The sequence below is a fragment of the Peromyscus leucopus genome, chromosome 1, assembly GCF_004664715.2.
Source record: "Peromyscus leucopus breed LL Stock chromosome 1, UCI_PerLeu_2.1, whole genome shotgun sequence".
NCBI lineage: Eukaryota > Metazoa > Chordata > Mammalia > Rodentia > Cricetidae > Peromyscus > Peromyscus leucopus.
Window position 1 is genome coordinate 22687526 of NC_051063.1, and position 20654 is coordinate 22708179.

The following is a 20654-nucleotide window of genomic DNA, read 5'->3' on the forward strand; positions in this document are numbered from 1 at the left end:
CTAATTTCCTCTCTGCCTGGAAATCCTGCCTATACCTCTATCTAGCTATTGGTTGTTTAACTCTTTTTTTTAAACCAATCACAGTAATATGTTTTCACATGATGTACAAATATCCCACAATATATTTTTATACAGTGTACAAATATCCCGCAACATATTTTGTTACAATTTTTAAAAATACTTCCCAAATGGAAAAGCCCCTGACACACTTCTATTATATTTTTCATGCTCAAAACAAACACAAATTCTCCATGTGACAAGTGTGAATGAGAGCCCCAAACAGAGTTTAATCAACAATTCTTACCTTGGGCACAAAAGACTGAGTATAAGGTTTGATTTAATGGGGGCTAGGCACCAGTAACTCAACCCAGACCACAAAGAATGCTGTTCACTTCTCCAAGGATGTGTCAATGTCTCGATGACTGAGGCCTTCATCCTTCTTCGGGTTTCATTCATGTTCCCCTGTGAAATTTAAAGATCACATCTACATGTGGTATTGAGAAAAAGGTGGATAATTGACACAGCCAAGGAGAAAAACATGAACTATCCTAACCACAGATCCAGCTCAGCCTCAGAATTGCCTGTGCTCTGAGCCCCTTCCCCTACATCCCTGGTTCAGAATAAGGCAAAGCATTTGACCTCTTTGTATAATAGCAGAGTAGTGGCACTCAGAGCATTTACCTCCCAGTGCTATGTGTGGAGTTAATGAAGTTCTTGGTTCATGGCAAATATGCCCAGACTTACTGGATGTTATTAAGTGGGAGTGTTAAAGACATTCCAATCTGCTGTTCTATAGAACAACTGCTGTACATGAAAGGGTGTCAAGTTTGGAACTGGGTGATGGGGTGGGTCTTCTGAATTCCCCATTCTCACAAAACTCAAGTCTACTTAGAGATCTCAGTCTTAAAAGTGCATGTAATATCCTAACAAGCAACTTCCTGCAGCATTCCCATCACTGGGCACCACCAGGATTAAACTGGTGTGGAATAACAGAGCATGAGCTCTAGGTTCTCAGAGCTCCTCTAATGATCCTATGGCTCTTGAGGCCTGGAGGCCTGAGAATTTGCTGACCACCTGTGTGGTCTGTCGGATGCTGACAGGGGCTTCCAGGATGAAGACAGATCATGTATCATTATCCATTACATCAGTCCCCCACAAGCCACCAAATGACAAGTCCCTCAGATGCAGGTGCCAAAATCTAGATGGAAATGCTGACAGAGGAGCTTGGGCTTTGCCAGATGAGGTTGCTTTACTTTCCGCTGCAGTGGTATCAGGTGTAAAGGATCCTCTAGGACAGGTGAGACTAAAACCTATGGCCACTACTGTCCCAGGAGCTGGGGCTACAGCCTATACCCACATCAGAAACCAGCACTTTAAACCAACAATTTAACTTTTCTCTTCAATTGTTGTTATTCTTGAGTTTTAAAAAAAGCAGGAGACTACAATTTCCCGTGTCTAAGGAAATTCTGCCGAGTTCCTTGACTACCATCTACTTAAAAGCCTGACAGTAAGGCTGGTTCCTGTTCTTTCCCCCTGAGGGTTAGCTCCAGATAAAATCTGGGAGCAGATGGGGAGACTGTAAACATTCAGTTGGCTCGAGCTGGTGTATGTGGTCAGCACCCCTCACCTAACGAGGGCCTACCACTGCCTGGGGGACTGGGACCATCAGAGACAACCTTTGGAGCCCACTCCCATAGAAGATTCTCAGTCATGACACTAGACATGGGCATCAGCTCACTAAAGGCCAGAACATAGAAATAATCATCTCTTCAAGAGAACTTGGGGTATCTGTGGCGTTTGGAGGGTTTATGGGATTTTCCTATTTGTTCAGGGGGGCTGTGTTCATTTGGTAGGAAATTTTATCATTTTCAAGTATGCCAGAGATATTCCACTTATACCCCAAGTCCCATGTCCTGACACATCAGAATAGTGATACATCAATGTCATATACTTCCTCTACCCACCTTCTCCCCATTCCACATCTACCAGGACAGACAATAGGACTCCCTGTTTGGGATTCAAAATTTCTTGATATTTTTGTGACTAAGGGTCTTTTTCATTTTTTTCTGGGAAGCTGAGACCAAGGAAGCCAGAACAGGGAAGGTAGACCACGGTGGAAGCTGATGTGGAGCCTCAGAGGAGCTAGGTTGGGGTCTGTCAATGGAGTCCTTGGGAAAGTAGAGCAGGGACACATAGTGGAGATCGAGGATGCTCTGCTGTGTGTCAAGGAATCCCCCACTCTAGAATCTGTCTTCCCAACCTCAGGGGTAGCGCCGGTCTCCTCTCACAAGTCCTTGACCTTGCTTTTCCCCAGGTCTACTGGGTCACTCATAATAAATGCCCAGGTACCTTCAGAGTCGCCTAGTCCGTCTTGCTTGGATTTGTTTCTTTCAACCTGGAGACCCTTCCCTACTTCTGTCCTTTGGGATCCTTGACTTACTAGGGATCCAGGTTCAAAAAGTAACATTAATCAAAGGAAGAAAGACCACTTCTGGGAAAGGCCTATGGACATCTTCCAAACCTTGTGTGGGGACTCCTGTTAGTAAAGCAACCCATTTCCCAAGACAGAATTGGCCATGGGGGTGGGTGTCTATCTTCTTTCTTCCTAGCCCCTCACATCAGTGTCCAGATATCAGCTTTGTGAAACTTGATTTTACCCACATAGAAACTTAATGTAATTGGGCATTTGGTAACTGTGTGTGCTATGTTCTGTGGGACAGCCTAATGAAGGCATCAAGACTCTTGCAATGAGAGATTAAGTGCCCTAGAATCCACTCTTTAATCTACCAAGCAGAACGTTCTAAAGGAAAGCCTACGGAATGGGCAATTATCAAGATGTCCTCCTTCCTTTGTGCTGAAGGCAGAGAGCCCTGCCAGCCCCTCAGGCAAGGCTGAAGCATAAATGACCCTCAAGGCAGACTTTCAGGTGCCTGACTAGGGAAGTCTAGTAGGTCATCCCATTCTCCTTCATTGCAAAAAGGCCTGCTCCTTTCTGATGACCATAAGATACAACACGATTCCTCCTAGGGGGAAACATTCAAAGGTAGCTCTTGTCCCCACACTGCCTGGGTGCCAAAGGGCTGCCATTTACAGACACACCTACTCCTTGGCATTCTTTTGTCATACTCTAGCTTTGGAAAGGCAACAGAATATGGCAATTCAGGGCATGGTCTCTGAAGTCTACTGTGCTAAGGAGTCCCATCAATCATAGTCTTGGCTCTGCCACTGACTAGCCACATCACTTTGAGCAAGGTATCTGACCTCTCTGTACCCCAGTCTCCCTACCTTAAAAATACAACTTAGTAGAAGCACCCTTCTCCTGGAGTTGTAAGAACTAAACATTAATTCACTTAGTTCATGGGATGTACTTGGCCAGCTCTTGACCCTATATAGGGAATACATAAGGAAAAGTGAAGAGCTGTCTACATGATGGCAGAACCCAAGTTCCTCAGCCTCACTCCCATCCACAGAAATCCAGCTTATGTCTGTCCACAGGCAAGTATGCCACTTTTGAAGAAACCACAATTATTTTGGGGGACATGGATTAAGGAAGAAAACTAAGAAATGATGACCTGCCACTCTATGGCCAAATACTTCACCACACATCAGCATTCTAGATCCACCTCAGCATCTCCTTCTGCATTCACATAGAAGCACACTTGCTGGTGACCACTCTGGAGGGTCAACAGATGTAAGGACAGTAGGAGGGTGAGTGTGGGAAGGCGGGGCCTTGCTCAGGACCCCAGCTCAAGATGAGATGGTCCGTCATCTACTACACTTCTAGCCAGAATCTCGGACAACCTCCCCCATTACTGCAGAATCTACAGCTAGTCCTATTGAGACCTAACTACCTGGGCTTTCTCAGGACCCCACAGAGATACCGTCGCTCCCTAAACAGCAAGAAGTAATTCTAAGAAAACAATGCCCCCTCTCCCAAAGGTTTCATTTTTCTCTGGGTTATGGATAATGGTTATAGGGTTGGGGGTGGAACAATAAAAGTTAGACTATTATCCTTAAAAAAAGAAAAAGGGGAGTGGATAGGTATAGGATATTAAGGTAGATTATTGTATATACTAGTAAATTAATTTAGTAAAATATCAGCCTTAGATAATTTGTACACTTATGGATTCTTGTAAACTATTTTATGTTCCTATTTAAGGTAATTTGTATATGAATACAAATATAAAACTATATTTGTTATATTGTACATATATTTCTACTATTTGAAATATCTTATATAGTGATACATAAAATTATATTTGTTATATGTTCTACCTCTGTTTAAGATATTTTGTATATTGATACATATTCAGGATTGTTGTCATCTTGCATATTGCACTATACATTTCTACCTCTGTTTAGGACATTTTATGTATTGTCACAATTTTGAGGTCATTGTCCTTTTATGATACATTTGTTTACAGACTGTTTACCTTGTTTTTGTGAAGCTTAGTCCTTAGGTTATTTAGGTAGATAAATAAGACTTACATTTTATAGCCACCCATGCTTGTCATTTCTATAGTTATGTTAGTTAGGTTCTCCAGATTTACAGATACATAGGTCAGATGGATAGGTAATCTTCAAACACTTCATAGACCTAGAGAATATGACATTTAAATAACTTAGATTCTGTTGCTGTGAGACACATTGCTCCTGGCAGCACCAATCTGATTCTGAGAGAATGTTGGGCTTCTGAGACATTTCCATTTGGAAGTTTATCTTCTTCTTGATGCATAATGGTCTGCTGGGCAAAGAACTGCCCTTGCCTCAACTGCTGATAGCACGAATGCTGTCCTTTCTGGATGAGCGGGACACAAGGAAAAGCAACTTCTGAACTCTGCCAAGACAGAGTAAGATGGTCTTTCAAAATTCCTGCTTCTGACAATGGTCTGTCAGATATTCTAGGCCTGTAGCTAAATTGGATGCCCCAATAATGCTGAGAAACTTTAGGTGACTGTCCAGGCTGCCAGCTGTCTCTGTCTATTCTCGAAAGATTTTCAAAAATTGCTTGCATGCATTTCCCATTTCTCAGGTATTATTATATTCTTTCTCAGATCTTTGATGGGGTTAAAGACTAATAGCTACAGTTACAATCTTCTTGTATCTTAGCTAGAACATACTAAGTACTAGATTCAGATTCTTCAGGATAGGACAGCTTTTGGAATAATCTCTGTAGCATGCCATTTACCTATGTTCTGGACATCTCTGGATTTTAGTATATGTCTCTTATTTGATGTTGTTCTTGTTGGTTGTAGTTTCATTTTGTTTAGGTCATTACTCTTTATTTCTCCTGGACAATACTTAATAATCATTCCTATTGTATATAGTTTTGTGTTAGGTTAGAACTTTCTTATTTAGACAAAAAGGGGAGACAGAGATGTAATGGGTAGCTGTTCTAGCTATGACCTTGAAGTACTGCCCCTAGTGAGGTAACAGGTAACTGTTATACCTGCCTATGACCTTGAAGCACATACCCCTGGGGCATGGCCACTTGGGACTCTTAAGACCTGGGATGCATGTACAAGGCTCTCTCTTCGCTCCCTTGTGGTTTTGGATGCTGGAACAGACCAGGCAGATCTCAGGAAAAAAAAAAAACTTCATGGGACCGTGCCTCACCTTTCCAGGATCCTGCAACAAATTCCTCTATTCTGTCTTGTGCATTTTCTTTCCCAAATAAATTCCTTTGCCCTTAAAGCACATTCTGTGATTTCTCCCATTAGGGTTTCCTTGTACTGAGCCAAATGCTGGGTTTCTGTTTTGGTCTGGTATAAAAGACCGATTTTTAAACAGTAGTAATACATTGTTTGTACTTCGGAAAGAAACAGGCAGGGTACCAAAGGGTTTGTGTCAGAAGAGCAGGGAGAATCAAAGGTACTCCATCTGCGTCAGGAAACAGTAGTCCAGGTGGCATGCAGGGGACCCACGGCAGGTGAAAAGAAGTTCAAGTGTCCTCTACATAAGAGGGAGGGAGGTGTGGGACAAAGGGATGTGACAATCGGTGCAGCCCCTGCTATCTGCGTTCCACTGAGGGAGGGACAGATTCGGGGAGGGGGATTGGGGAGTTCTCAGAGCTCCTCCCCACCTCCTCCACATTTCCTAGCTACTTTGGTGACAGTGGGAGACAGATGGGAACCGTTTTTAGCAAACCACAATAACAAACAGTACTTAAGCTGCTTACTTACATGAGATAGTGGTTAAAAATATCTCTGTTCACGCAGTGGGTGTTTCTTCAGGGGGTAGCTTGGTCTTTCATTGATATACTTTGTTTCAGAGATGAAATTTTCCTACAATAAAACACACCCAGCAATGGCATTACCCAGGACGTAATAAAGATTGGTAACACCTAGACATGTGACCTTTGGTGTGAAAAGGTCCATGCATCCCCTATGTGTCATGCAAATGGGGTCTACTGTGTGTGTGTGTGTGTGTGTGTGTGTGTGTGTGTGTGTGTGTGTGTGTGTGTGTGTTTCCTTCCCCTTTCTCCATCTTAAGGAGATTTGTTTCCTTTAGGTTGGGAAATAAGACTAAGCCAGAGCTCCTCAGAGAGGAAGAAAAGAAACTGACTACTCCCATAGGTACCATGACCAATACCCACTTACAAACAAATGTCATCCTGCCAGCCTGGTATAAGCTAGACTGTGTGGCATGATCAGCTCCAGAAACTGAGGGCCCTTTGAACACTTCACTGGAATGCCTTTAAATTCAGGTCAAGATCACCAAGCTGTGTGTCTGCAGGAAACATCAAGTACCCTCCCTAAGCTCACAGAAAACATCAAACAGCCAAAAACACCTTATTAAACTACTGAAGCCATTTCTTCCAGATTGTGGCCTGACATGGGACCCCACATAAATGTTTTCCTTCTCTGTGTTGGGACTGCTGTGAATGGAGGGTGAGAGCATGCCTGGTCCATTGGACCGCTCCCAGGACCTCTGCCTGATGAATGCTGTGCCAAATGAACTGTTCACATTAACCTCCTCCGGCCTTTCCTCTGGAAACCTGCCCTGACTCCTGGCCACACAGATACCACAAAGTCAGGCTCAGAACGCCATGTTCTCTCCTGGGCAAATATTGTAATTTTACATTGTTTCTATGGTTACTTTACAAATGTCTGCTTCCCTCACTGGACTTCGAACTCCAATTCCCACATTTACCAGCAAGGATCTAGTTTCACCAGAACCCCTGACCTTTGGGTGAGCTCTGTGGGATGGAAGAAGGCTGCATACCCTCTCATGGATCTTCTTCCACGTGGACTGAGAACAAGGCTGGAACCTGCCCAACAGAATAAACGGAGTGGAGCATTATGCAGCAACTAAAAAGGATGCTGACTTAGAGTACTTAAAAATATGGGTTGATAGCCGGGCAGTGGTGGTGCATGCCTTTAATCCCAGCACTCGGGAGGCAAAGCCAGGTGGATCTCTGTGAGTTCGAGGCCAGCCTGGACTACCAAGTGAGTCCCAGGAGAGGCACAAAGCTACGCAGAGAAACCCTGTCTCGAAAAAAAAAAAATGGGTTGAAAAGTAACTACAAGCTAAAATGTCCGTGTGCAAAATGGTACACCTATGATTTTAATGCTGGCATCAAAACTCCACGTGAGGGATGTGGGAATACATTCCACCAACATGGCTAGAACAAGCCATTCTTCTTTGGACATTACTGATTTTCAGGGAATTTGCTAATGAGAAAATCCAACTTTTATAACCCCAAACTAGCCGGGCGGTGGTGGCGCATGCCTTTAATCCCAGCACTCTGGAGGCAGAGGCAGGCGGATCTCTGTGAGTTCGAGGCCAGCCTGGGCTACCAAGTGAGTTCCAGGAAAAGGTGCAAAGCTACACAGAGAAACCCTGTCTCGAAAAACCAAAAAAAAAAAAAAAAAAAAACCCAAACTATACTTTTAAAACTTAATCTCAATTGTTTTCTGCCACAGACTTTATTTTACATCTCATCTGGTTTAGGCCACTCAGAGCCCAAACTTAAGCACAAGCCAGATAATGTCTTCCTTCCAGCTCCTCACACACAGAACTTTCTCTCTTCCACTGATTGCTCCGTGTAGAACACAGCAGCCTTCCCACCCAAGTCCCTACTTTCATTGACTCCCTATTACCGATTTCTCAAGGAGTCCTTCCCGAGCCCCACCCCCACCCCCACCCCAGGTCAGCTGACCTGTATGTTGTTCATTTCACATTGCTTCTGACAGTGGACACTGGCCCCATCTGGTTAATGTGTCCACTAGACTGAGATCCGGGCTGAGACTCTGGTTAATATCTCATCCCAGACTTAAGTGTGGTGGCACATACCTGTAATCCTAGCCCTAAGGAGACTGAGGCAGAAGGATCATGAGTTTTAGGGTAGCCTGGGCTATACAACAGAACCCTGTCTCAACGAGACAAAAGTGAAACTCCTCTCAGGTCATAGTAGGTATTGAATACCACAGTGGGCTTTAAAGAGTATTGTTTGGGGGCTGGAGTGAGGAGAGACTCAGTAGTTAAAAGCATTTGCTGCTCTTACTGAGGACCTAGGTTCAGTTCCCAGTACCCACATCTTCTGCCTCACAACTACCTTTAACTCCAGTGCCAGGGGATCCACTTCTGGTCTCCATGGGAACATGCACACATATGATGCACAGATATACACTCAAGCCCACAAAATAGATCTTTAAAAAAAAAAAACAAAAAACATTGTTTGAGTAGTGAATTCATTCATTCTGTGGTGAGTACCAAATCCTAAATTCTGAGGATCACAAAGCTAAAGGTGTACACAGAAATTTGATGATGAAAAGTGCAGATACTGTTTCCTTAAAATGTTCAAAGAATTGTAACAATTCAGTTAAAATCATCCTCTCTGGTAATGTGTGAGAAACACTAGGATGGCACAAGTATTTGAGATGTTAACACAGGTTGCTATTAAATTATAAAATTAAAAAAATATATATTATTATAATTTTAAAAAAGAATATGTAGAGAACCATCCATTAGCAGACTATAGAAGGCAAATGGTTGTTAGGACCACTATGCCGATGACACCCCCCCCCCTCCTCCTGTCTGTAGTTCATGCCCATTGATCTCCCATTACACCCTTCTCTGGAGCAAGAACTGAGGCCCAAGGAGAGCTGAGTCCACACATCTATTACCAACCCAGGAAAACAAGGAGCCGCAAAGGGCTGCACGCTCAATGCACTGCTGTGTTTCAGAAAACATCATTCATGTATTTCATATGTGATCTCTGCTCTCCCTAAGAATCTTATGAGAAATACGCCAAGTCTTTAAAAATAGCCACCAGCTGGACACATAGCCCTTAAAAATACTACAGTTGCATGCAAGGACTAGAGCTGTATCATCCCAGCCTTCTCTGTAATTCTTACATACAAGAGAAGAATGGGATTGTGTGGTGACGGCAGGCAACATGCTGCAGACGGGGGAGATGGGAAGCGGGGGTCATCTCTCTTTGCTTTGGGACTACATTCTTCACTCTGGCATTCAAAAGGTGTTGTACATCTTCCACTAAAATCTTGGGCTTGAAATCCGACAATGAGGTCTACCATATGACCCAGCAATACCACTCCTTGGCAGAGGCTCAAAGGACGTGGTGTCCTACTCCACAGAAACTTGCTTGGCAATGCTTATTTCTACCCTGTTTGCAATAGCTAGAAAATGGAAGCAACCTAAATATCCTTCAAGAAATGAACGGATGGGGAAAATGTGCATAGATGCACTATGGAACGCTAGTCAGTTGTAAAGAAAAATGGAATCATGAAATTTTCAGGTAAGTGGGTGGAACTAGAAAAGATTATATTGAATGAGGTAACCTGGACCCAAACAAATGTCACATGTTCTCTCTTAGGTGGAGCCTAGCCCCAAATCTCCAGATGTGAGTACACAACATGAGTAACCACAGAAACCAGTAAAATATAGAGGCACTGTGGGAGGTGGGGGATTGGGAAAAGAATAGAATACAAGTGATTTGAAGGGGGAAGAGAAAAATGAGAAGAAGTGGGGATAAATAACACCAAGGTTTTCTGATAAAGGCTCAAGGAACCATAAGATTTTATATTTACCTAAAATTATACACAACATATGTAAGTGTGTTTGTGTGTGTGTGTGTGTGTTGTGTGTGTGTGTGTGTGTGTGTATCTTAAATGAAGTTGTGCCACTTGGGTTTACAATGCTCCCTACAAGAACAATATATTAACAGTACAGGCATGAGAAACCTCCTTTTGAGTGGTTGGTCAAGGTAGTCCAAATGACTCCCCAAACAACGTAGGTTACTGATGTTGCCCGGGATACCTCTCACCGGTTGATATTAAGACCCTATTGCTGAAGACATTGAACGCTTAGGACACAGGGCTTGTATTATTGGAACTGGATCTAATCTGAAAGCATCCTCCCTGCATCTAGTTTACGCAGTATCATAAAGTACTATGCAAGCTACCAAGGGAGGGAAGCAATTACTAGTCCTACCCAGCTGTAACACCTATGAACCCCACAATGACCAGCATAGCGAGATTTCCATAAGGTGCAGTAGGGGCTCTCCATGTTGGCAGCAACCAACAGCTGTTCCAGTGTCTACTCAACAGGAAAGAAATCATGCCTCGTGCTGGAAACCTAGCCTCTACCTGGGCTAGTGAGGTTATAAATTTGAGAAGAGAATCTACTATCACCACTTTGCTAGACCAGTGTAATTCTTCAACTGCATTCTAAATCTTAACCTTATAACCACAGATAAGTCTAGCTATCAGCCCTTGTCAAAGAGGCTTCCCCTTACAGCAAATAGACAGTACTGCAGAAAACCACAACTGGACACATTGAAAAGATGAATGAGTCGTGGGAAGCCCAGCCCCAGTGGATACATCTGTAGTGGAGCTCCTATATCTATGGCTCAGGGTCAGTTAGGAAGAGGGTGGAAAGCTTGAAAGAGCCAGACTATGAGGAAGTCTGATGTGTGGCTGCCTCTCCTAGTAGGAAACTGTTGTATAAACAGGATCTGAACGATGGGAAATATCAAGAGACATGTTAACATGAAAGGGATAAAAATCTCACAGGGCCCCACCCTTAAACAAAAAACTATAGGCAACTGGTGACTGCTGAGAGAGGGAGAATTCGCCTCTTCCAGGGATGAGCCCCATGACTCAATACAACGTGGCCAGCCCTGAAACAGTATGTGTGTGTGAAATAGTATCACATCAGTTATATCTATATATCTATCTGTGTGTGCTTGCGTGTGTGCGTGCGTGCATGTGTGTGTGTGTGTGTGTGTGTGTAACAATAAAAAAGAGAGGCTATCAACTTGAGAGTGGGAAGGATACAGAAGGGGTTGGATGGAGGAAAAGGAAAAGAGAAAGTGATGAATTTCATTTAAAAATGTAAAGTGTTAATTTTTTAAATTGGGCTGACTACAGAATGGGAGAAAATTTTTTGCCAACAATACATCAAACGGGTGATTAACATCTAGAATACATAAAGAACTGCCAAAATGTATCACAAAAAAGCAAAGCTTGCAGTTAATAAATGGACTGGTAAACTGAATACAGTTCTTAAAGAAACACAAATGGACAATAAATAATTGAAAAAAAAATGTTCAGCATCCTTAGCTATCAGGGAAATGCAAAAAAAAAAAAAAAAAAACTGCTTTGAGAGCCCATCCTACCATTTCCTAAGAATATATGCTGGCAAGGACGAGGGGAAGAAGGAGCTCCTCACTTACTGACAGTGAGAGCGTAAACTGACGCAGCCATTGCGGAAATCAGTGCAAAGTTTCTGAAAAATAAAAATTAAAGTAGAGCTACCATATGATCCTACTATCCCACTCCTGGACATGTATCAGGAGTTTTCTAAGTCAACATACCATAGAGACAGCTGTACATCCATGTTCACTGTTGTGGTGTTCACAATAGCTAGGATATAGGATCAGCCTATACGCCCGTCAATAGACAAATGGATAAGGTCAATGTGATAATATTCACAATGGGATTTTATTCTACCATAAAGAAAACAAATGCTGACATCTGCAGGAAAATGGATGGAACTGGACATCATTATATCAAGCAAACAAAGTCAGAGTCACAAAGACAAATACTGTATGTTGTCTCTCATGTAAATCATAAAACTAGAAAGGGAACTAACTACTACATTGACTAGTTTTATGTCAACTTGGCATAAGCTATAGTCAGCTGAGAGGAGGGAACTTCAGTTAAAGAAATGGATCAGGCTGCAGGCATGCCTGTAAACCATTTTCTTAATTAGTGATCAATGGGGAAAGGCCCAGCCCATTGTGGGTGGTGCTATCCCTGGGCTGGTGGTCCTAGGTTCTATGAAAAAGCAGGCTGAGCAAGTCATCAGGAGCAAGCCAGTGAGCAGCACCCCTCCATGGCCTCTGCATCAGCTCCTGCCTCCAGGTCCCTGCCTTGCTTGAGTTCCTGTCCTGACTAAGCCCCTTCCTCCCCAAGCTGCTTTGGTCATAGTGTTTCTTATCACAGCAATCAAACTACCGAGGACAGAAATCATGTAAGAAGAGACCCTGAGGTGGTGGATGCTGGGAGGAGGGTAATGGCGCCCATGTGACCTGAGAGCGGGGGGGGGGAATCAGCAAGGAGTTAGAGGGGTTAGGGGAGGGTGGGAGTGTGGTATAAAGAGAACAAAATACACATGAAATGTCATAATGAGATCATTGCTTTGTATATTATCTTGGGGCCCCTCATCCCTACAAGCTGAGCATTAACGACCTCCAAGGTGAAGCTAACAGAGTCTCAAGAGAAGTTTCTTCTGCACCCTTGTGAGGGGCTGGTATTGTTGGCCTTGCAGTCAAAGAGCAGTCAGAGCAGAAAGAACAAGGTACTATAGCCACCATCTGCCTTGGTGAACGGCTAAACTTGTCAAGGGGGCAATGGCATCTCCCCAAAGCATACGAAAGGCAAAGCCATAAACTCCCACACCGGCTCCCACACCGATTTCTACACTGACTCCCACACTGGCTCCCACACCGCCTCCCACACCGCCTCCCACACTGACTCCCACACCGCCTCCCACACCGCCTCCCACACTGGTTCCCACACCACCTCCCACACTGGTTCCCACACCAGCTCCCACACCGTTTCCACACAGCTCCCACACCGGCTCCCACACCGCCTCCCACACCGGTTCCCACACCCTCCCACACCGCCTCCCACACCGGCTCACACACCGGCTCACACACCGGTTCCCATACCGGCTCCCACACTGGCTCCCACACTGACCCCACACACTGGCCACTTCAGTTTCCATTCCCCCATCAGTGAAGGAAGGCCTGAGATCTTCTCCCCACATGCCTGCCAGCATACACTGTCATATGAAAACAGCTTTCTTTTCTTTCTTTTTCTTTTTACATAACAAGATTTCTTTGTGTAGGCCTGGCTGCCCTGGACAACTCCGTAGACCAGGCTGGCCTCAAACTCAGAGATCCACCTGCTTCTGCCTCTTGAGTGCTAGGATTAAAGGCGTGCACCACCACTGCCTGGCGAAAACAGCTTTCTTTAAAAGATGGCATTTAAGGCCACTCCTCTGATGGAACGGTGACCAACTAACTTTGCTTAACCAGGACTCAGGGCTTTCCCACAATGCAGGACTTGGAAGCTAGCCACAGGCCTACTGGATGGCCTTTCTGTGGTCACAGTTCTTTGTCATTGTGGATCATGGCCTTACTTACACACTTTGAAGTCCAGTTCGGTCCAAAGTCACCTGTTCAGAATGACTGGACTCATCTGAGATGACTAAATGCTCTCTCGCCTTCCTTATGCGCCCTGCCCTGCCTCCACTGACTGGACATTCTGGGGCTCTCCTGTCTGTTAAATCTCAACTGCACTTCCACAATTATCCTCAGATTCTGGAGGCCTGGGACCCAATAGTTCCCCAAATTCGTCTTACTGCTGGAAGCTAACAATACCCCTGTCTTCTCACCTCGCATCCCTACCCTCCGCTCACTCAATCATGAACCGGTCTTCTTCAGGGTCCACAGCAAACATCACCTCCTCTACCAAGCTGTAAGAACCATTCTCTCTTATTCTCCAAAAGTTCCCATAAAGTGCTGCCTTGTAGAAATCAGCGTGAGTGTGTGTGTGTGTGTGTGTGTGTGTGTGTGTGTGTGTGTGTGTGTATGAGTGCGCACGTGTGTTTTTATTCTGTGCTATGTCGCAAGTTGTCAGGGAACAGGAGAAATGTGTTACATGTTAGTCTCCATTCAGGACTTGGTAAACAGATGATCTATCTTAACACTTTCTCCTGCACTCAACTCCAATCCCGGTAGAGTGTTTGACTCTGTCTACATGAGGTAATTCTTTCATCAGCCAGAACTGAGGCTCAACTGGCCAGTTACGTGAAGACACGCAGCAGAGGGGAGCTGAAAGGATGCACACATGCATATACTGCCTGACACCTGACACATTCAGAAGCAGCGGGGCCCTCCCTCTGCACTCCCTTCTGTAGGAATTAACTTCTATCTGCTCTGTCCGTCCGTCTGTCCCCCTGCAGTTGGACCGCTGTTGAGGGCATACCATGATCTACGTCATGGTAAGCAGGATGGGGTCATGTCTACCTTCTTGTCTAGTTTGCGAGCCCCTGGAAAGTAGAGATGTGTCCTGATCAGGTATAATACAAATAGTTCTCTGAGAATTTCACATGTACTTTAGCGTCAGAAAAGCCTGCTGTTCTAATTCTAGGAGTTAGGAAGGTGTCACTAAACAAAAGCCTTGGGCTACCCCAGTTCCTGCAGCAGAAAAGCCCTGTGGCGGAAAGCAGATGGGCTTTTGATTATCACAGACATCTTCGCGGTAAAACAGGAATGCTGCTGAGGTCACAGATCTCTTACAGACACATGTCACTAGGGCCCACATTGCTAGGTCACCACCAATCCCCATGCTCTAGGTCTTTGAATACTGAATAGCGCTCTCCTTGCCAGCCTGGAAAAGGCACAAACCAGGGGGAAAGGAGACGAGGCCCAAGGCAGGAGTAACTGACTCTGACCATCTCACCCTGGTGTTTTTCAATCTATTACACCATTTCTAATAAGGTGAATAATCAAGAATTGGCATTACATTATTATCTTATTAATATATTTTATGTAATTTCCCCATTCTGTTCTATCATTTCTAAAAAAAAAAAAAAAAAAAAACACTGAAAAATGGATTGTTACTTTCTTATGCTACCTCAAACTCAAGTATGATTCCTGTTAGATTTCCAGGGCCGTTTAGGTTCTGGGGCTGCTTAAAGTGGGTCCCTCTGTGTGAAGCAATTGTGTTTTCTAGGGAAGGGAATGTCTAACTCTCATCCCTAACAATGTAGAGAAAAGTCGACTGGCATGTCTTTCTTACAAAGCTGCTTTCTGATTTTTTTCAGTGCCTTTCCATGGAGTAAAGGTAACTGACCCCTTCGGCTGATCTGCCTGAGTGACAGGGTTCCCCAAAACACAGGGCTTTGGCTAACTCTGGCAGACTTAAGTAAACCAACTGACAAATATAGACCCCTGCTTCACCTCTTTGGCAGAGTCTTGTTGTGGAATATTATTTTAAGATGTGTTACATTCGTTTATGCTGTGGGACACTTGTTCAATGATGCAAAGATGTGTTGCATTCTTTTCTCTTGCATTTGTTTAACTCTGTGAAGCTGTGTTACTGTGCCTGTCTAAAACACCTGATTGGTCTATTAAAGAGCTGAATGGCTGCCAGGTAGTGGTGGCGCACACTTTTAATCCCAGCACTCGGGAGGCAGAGGCAAGTGGATCTCTGTGAGTTCGAGGCCAGCCTGGTCTACAAAGAGAGTTCCAGGAAAGGTGCAAAGCTACACAGAGAAACCCTGTCTCGAAAAACAAAAAACAAACAAACAAAAAACAAACAAGCAAACAAAAAGCTGAATAGCCAATGACAAGGCAGGAGAAAGGATAAGCAGGGCTGGTAGGCAGACAGAATAAATAGGAGGAGAAGAAACCTGGGAGGAGATCGAGGAGCAAGAAAAGGAGAGAGGACATCAGGGGCAAGGCATCCAGCTACACAGCAAACATGGAGTAAGAAGTAAAGAAAGGAATATAGAATAGAGAAAGATTACAGCCCGGAGGCAAAAGGTAGTTGGGATAATTTAAGAAAAGCTGGCTAGAAACAAGCCAAGGCTGGGCATTCATAAGAAAGAATAAGTTTCCGTGTATTTATTTGGGAGCTGGGTGGCCGGCCCCCTCAAAGAGCAAAGAGTAAAGAGAAAAAACAACAGAGTCTTAGGCAAATGTTTCTCACTACTTGCAGTAATGTAAACAAACCAAGAAACTATGTCTATGCAAATAAGATATGCACATTAATGATGTCTATTGTTGATTGGGGGGACATAGGTGATTTTCCCCAACTCCTTTTGTTGGTGTATAGCTTCTAAAATGTCTAGTGAACCCCTTTATATTGTAAAACTCAAACCTTCAGTTTTTAAATTTATGACAGAAAAAAATGGGTATGTGTACATGTGTGCATTTGTGCATTCATGTGTGTGTGTACGTGTGTGCAGCAAAGGAAGATGTTGGGTGCCCCCTGTCATTTACCCTCTGCCTTACTCCCTTGAGACAGGTTCTCTCCCTGAAGCTCAAGCTCTGTCTTCAACCCAGCCCTACTCAACTCTCCTCCAGCAGCGGGGCCACACTGGGCTTTCTGACATGGGTGCAGGGACTCTGAAATCAGGCCTTCACGCTCGTGCAGCAAGTGTGCACTTGCACTACTCACTGGGTCATCTCCCTGACTGTTTTTCCATTGTTTGTGGTGATGGCTTGCTTGAGTTTTCCTTTCTGGCAGTACTGGGGATCGAACCTAGGGCCTCCTGTGTGCTACACCACTAAACCTAAACCAGGCACCCTCAAACCCTTTCCCGAGGAAAGAGAAGAAGCTAACAGTGCTTTGTGCAGGTTGGAAAAGGGATGATCCCATTCACCAGCTAAATATTCCAACAAAACAAACTGACGGGGAATACAGGCTTTCTTCCTGACAGAGCACAGGACTCATCGGGCAAGGGGATGGGTACCAGCTGCTGACCTTTCTTGGAGAAGAGGCTGATCCAGAGGGCTGGTAGATCTGGAATGCTGGGGGGTGGAAACTGGAGTTTTCGGTTGGAAATCGGCATCCCCTTGGTGACAGGGTGAGGGTTTTCTGGACTTCCTTGGATCTAAAGGTGGCGGTGGCTGACTCCTTAAAACAATTCGCTCATCTGGCTCTCTGGTAACCTGAGTGACAACATGAATTATTCTTCACTGTAGTTTTGGTTTTGATTTGCCTAATATAAAGCTATTGGCAGGCTAGGACAAGGAAGGAAAATTGAGGTAAGATAACAGGGTATGTGGCCAGGGATCTCCCACAAATAAAAGAGTGGGCTGTGGTACAGAAGCCTCAGGAATATGGGCAAGGGGGGACATGTCCAGAAGGCTCTGTGTTTGGCAGCATTAATAACACAGTAAACTCACACTTAGAACTTTGATTTCTGAGGACACTGACTTTTTTTGGTTCTGGGGAAGATCAAATTTTTAAACAAAGTGTGTCTGTCCTGTACATGTGCAATGCAGTATATACTTAATTTCCTTCACATACATCTCTGTGTGTAGCATACAAGTTGGAGCTTTCAGTGGGGCAAACTGGTCACGCTTGATCACCACCTCACTGTATAAAGGTATCTGGTTAGAGACAGGCCACAAGAGTGATAAAGTAATAATCGGCCTCCAGAAACCCTTCCTTGGTGACTGGTCACACAAATGAGAGAAGAGGAGCAAGGCAATGAACCCCAGAGGGAAGCAGACAGAGGGGCCTGAGCACCACTCTGCATAAATCCCACCTAAGCTACGCCGCCCTAACATGAGCAGCACAGCCAGGAACATATTCTCCCCACCAACTGCACAGGGCTCGACAGAGACACTGGAAATGGATCATTTTACAGATGCTACTGCTAAAATTACCTTGATGTCTGGCGCAAGGCTGTCAAGAGAAGATGCTAGAAGAAAGAGAAACAGGCGTGTGAGGAACTCGTAGTTACCAGTTAGCCATAAAACTGCTGATACATCCGTCCCATAGAAGAACCAAGGTTTCAGACAATAAATAACTAATAAAGGAACTAAAATGCTGCCTTGTAAAATCCAAGGTCACAACCGAGTCTCCCTTGGGGCACTGCAAGTCTATGGGAACTCTCTGTCTTCCTGGGGTCCACAGTCAGGTTGTGTTTTCAGTGACAGCGCAGCTGGGAAGGGGGGGTGAGGGGACAAACATGCCATGGAGCAGAAGTTCAAGACCCTTACAGCCTTAAAGAGAATACATGTTTGCCCAGAGCCTCGAAGAAGACAACGTGGATTTAATATAACGTTCCCGTGCTCTGGGCAGGAGCCCTGGTTGGTTTCTGGAGACCTAGTAACATAGGAGCTCTGGAGAATACTTGTCTAAGGTAAACATGAATGTGAAATCGAGCCAATGAATATACAAGGACACAGAGAAACACAATGCACCCAAACCACAAATCATTGTCATTACCCGGAATGTCCACCAGAGCTAAGCAGATCTCATACTAGTGAGTGGCAAGGATGACTAGAAAGCAGAATAATAGCCTAACATGTCCAAGGTCCTAATTCCAAAACAAAACAAAATATTGCAGTACTAAAATTTAATTCCAAAAGTAATAAATATACATGGAGAACACTGAAATGCAAGTGGCTTTTTCCCCTCGAGTCTAATGACAAAACATTCTCCGGACTCCTCATCCCCTCACACCACCAGATGCAATAAGGAAGAAAGGAGATTTTTAAAGCCTGACACCTTCTCTATCTGGGCACACTCATCTGTGTGTGCATAGTCCTGGGAAACCCACCACCACCACCACCCTAAGCTGGACAAGGAACCATCAATGGCAGCTCCAGCTACAAAACCCTCCGGAGGCCTAGGAACTTCTTGGGCACTCGCCTGCGGTGAGGTTGGAACTGCATGGACATCTGTTCTGCTTTTGAGCCCTTGTTTCTCAAGGGGCAATCCACGAGGACCACCTGGAAGCTTGTGAGAAAAGGACCCAGGCCCCACCCCAGGGCTTTCTCAAGACGTGTAGCTCAAGGAGGGCCCCAGCTGGCTCAGAGGCGGACAGAGTCCTGAGGCATGGTTTTATTCTCCCATAGATCTGGAGGTGTCCTAAGCATGGGGATGCCCAAAAGAACCAAGGATTACAGCTTGGTGTAGTGACTTGCAGTCACACCGTAACCTCGGGGAAATTTCTTCCTCACTCGCCAGGATCAAGAAACGGCAAAGACACAAGCGTGGTGTATGAGCGCCATCAGAGCCAAGCCAGCCTCAAGCTCCACTGCCTTCCCAGGAAAGGCCATCTGCTGTTGCTTGCTTGCGCTGTGACAGGGGAGATAACGCTGCTTTTATGTGCTGCGCCAGTGATGTTTCAATTGCAGTGCTTAAATGAAATGTCAGAGGTGATGAAGCACTTTCTCCTCCCAACCCCACACTCTGTCCGGGGCAGCTATCATCAGTCACTCCGGCTGGCCTGAGTTATCACGAAACAGTCTGCAGCCCTTTAAAAGTACACACCATTAAGCCGAACACAGAGAACTCCACTGTTTGGACATCACAAGTCTAGTCCCACCGTGAGGTAACAGAAGGGACCATCACCAGCCCTGTCTAGACTTAGAACTCCGGACAAGCTGCCATGACCTTTACTAGGGACGGTCTCACACATTTCAGTCCTGAGGCAAAACCCTCCCAGTGTGCCCTAACGCCAACACTGTCAATTAGTAACATACAGTCCAGGAACCTCAAAGGGGGTGAGGGGTCCCTTCGGAACCTTTCATGAAACATCCAAATTAAAGCCTGCATTCATAATTACACGATTTATTCCTCTCATTCTCATTCTCCCACATGGTAACAAAAGTCACCACAGCACATCATAACGTTATTATTCTGACTTTTCCAATGGTATATTACATTTTACAATTACTTGCTTTCAATTTCTAGCATGCTAAATGAGGCTAGCCATCAACCATGTCAATCAAAGCCCTTTAAAGTCCTCAGTATCATTTGCAAATGGAGCCCCGAAGAAGATGGCTGCATTAGCCTAACTGCTTCAGAGAGCTGGCTCCCTCCTCACAACATGGAATCTGGTCAGCCAGGGTCAGGACACTTTCAGTCTCTTGCTCCTTTGCCCTCAGAAAGACGGCACAACAAACAACGCATTTGCTAACTGTCGATGCCTTTGCAAGGCGTTCACACCAGGAGAAGCTGCCGTCTGCTTTGCCAGCCTAGCCACAGGCTGTAGCCACATGTGGTCAGTCACACCATCCAGCTCAGTCCCCTTCAAGCACTGAGGGGAACTGGAAAATAAACTGCTTCTTAGTTGCCTCTGCCCCATGGGAATGCCTTGGCTGGTGAGGCCTTGAGAATCAGGTCCACAGTTTGCAATGTAACCTGTAGTTCCTCGGGGTCAAGGATGCTAAGTGGGATGCACTCATTAAAGGAATATTAGTAACGAGAAACTCAAGTACCTTTTCTCATCGGAAAAGCAAAGTCCAAAAACTTAGATTTTCTTCTGGACTTCTGTAAACGTGTCAAACTGTTTTCACCAAAGGGGTTTCCACTGTCCACCTGAAAGTGTAAGAAACATGTTAGACTCTACCTACAGTAGCTTGGCTTACCTTC

General features: G+C 44.8%; 1 protein-coding gene across 7 annotated transcripts in view; it reads right to left on the reverse strand.

Moving 5' to 3' along the window:
• Positions 1 to 267: 267 nt before the first annotated feature.
• Spata6l (spermatogenesis associated 6 like) overlaps positions 268 to 20654 on the reverse strand; it is a 50061-nt gene continuing 29674 nt past the window's right edge. For 3 of the 7 annotated variants that reach the window (XM_037205548.1, XM_037205535.1, XM_037205552.1), the window contains 6 exons: positions 20501 to 20600; positions 17936 to 17970; positions 17025 to 17212; positions 7186 to 7270; positions 6183 to 6284; positions 268 to 462 (listed from right to left, as the gene is read on the reverse strand). In XM_037205548.1, coding sequence (XP_037061443.1) covers positions 6195 to 6284; positions 7186 to 7270; positions 17025 to 17212; positions 17936 to 17970; positions 20501 to 20600 — 498 coding nt within the window. In that variant the 3' untranslated portion in view covers positions 268 to 462; positions 6183 to 6194. Of the gene's footprint in view, positions 463 to 4559; positions 4598 to 6182; positions 6285 to 7185; positions 7271 to 17024; positions 17213 to 17935; positions 17971 to 20500; positions 20601 to 20654 lie in introns of those variants that run through there. The other 4 variants (XM_037205539.1, XM_037205536.1, XM_037205542.1 and 1 more) reach the window with 4 other exon arrangements.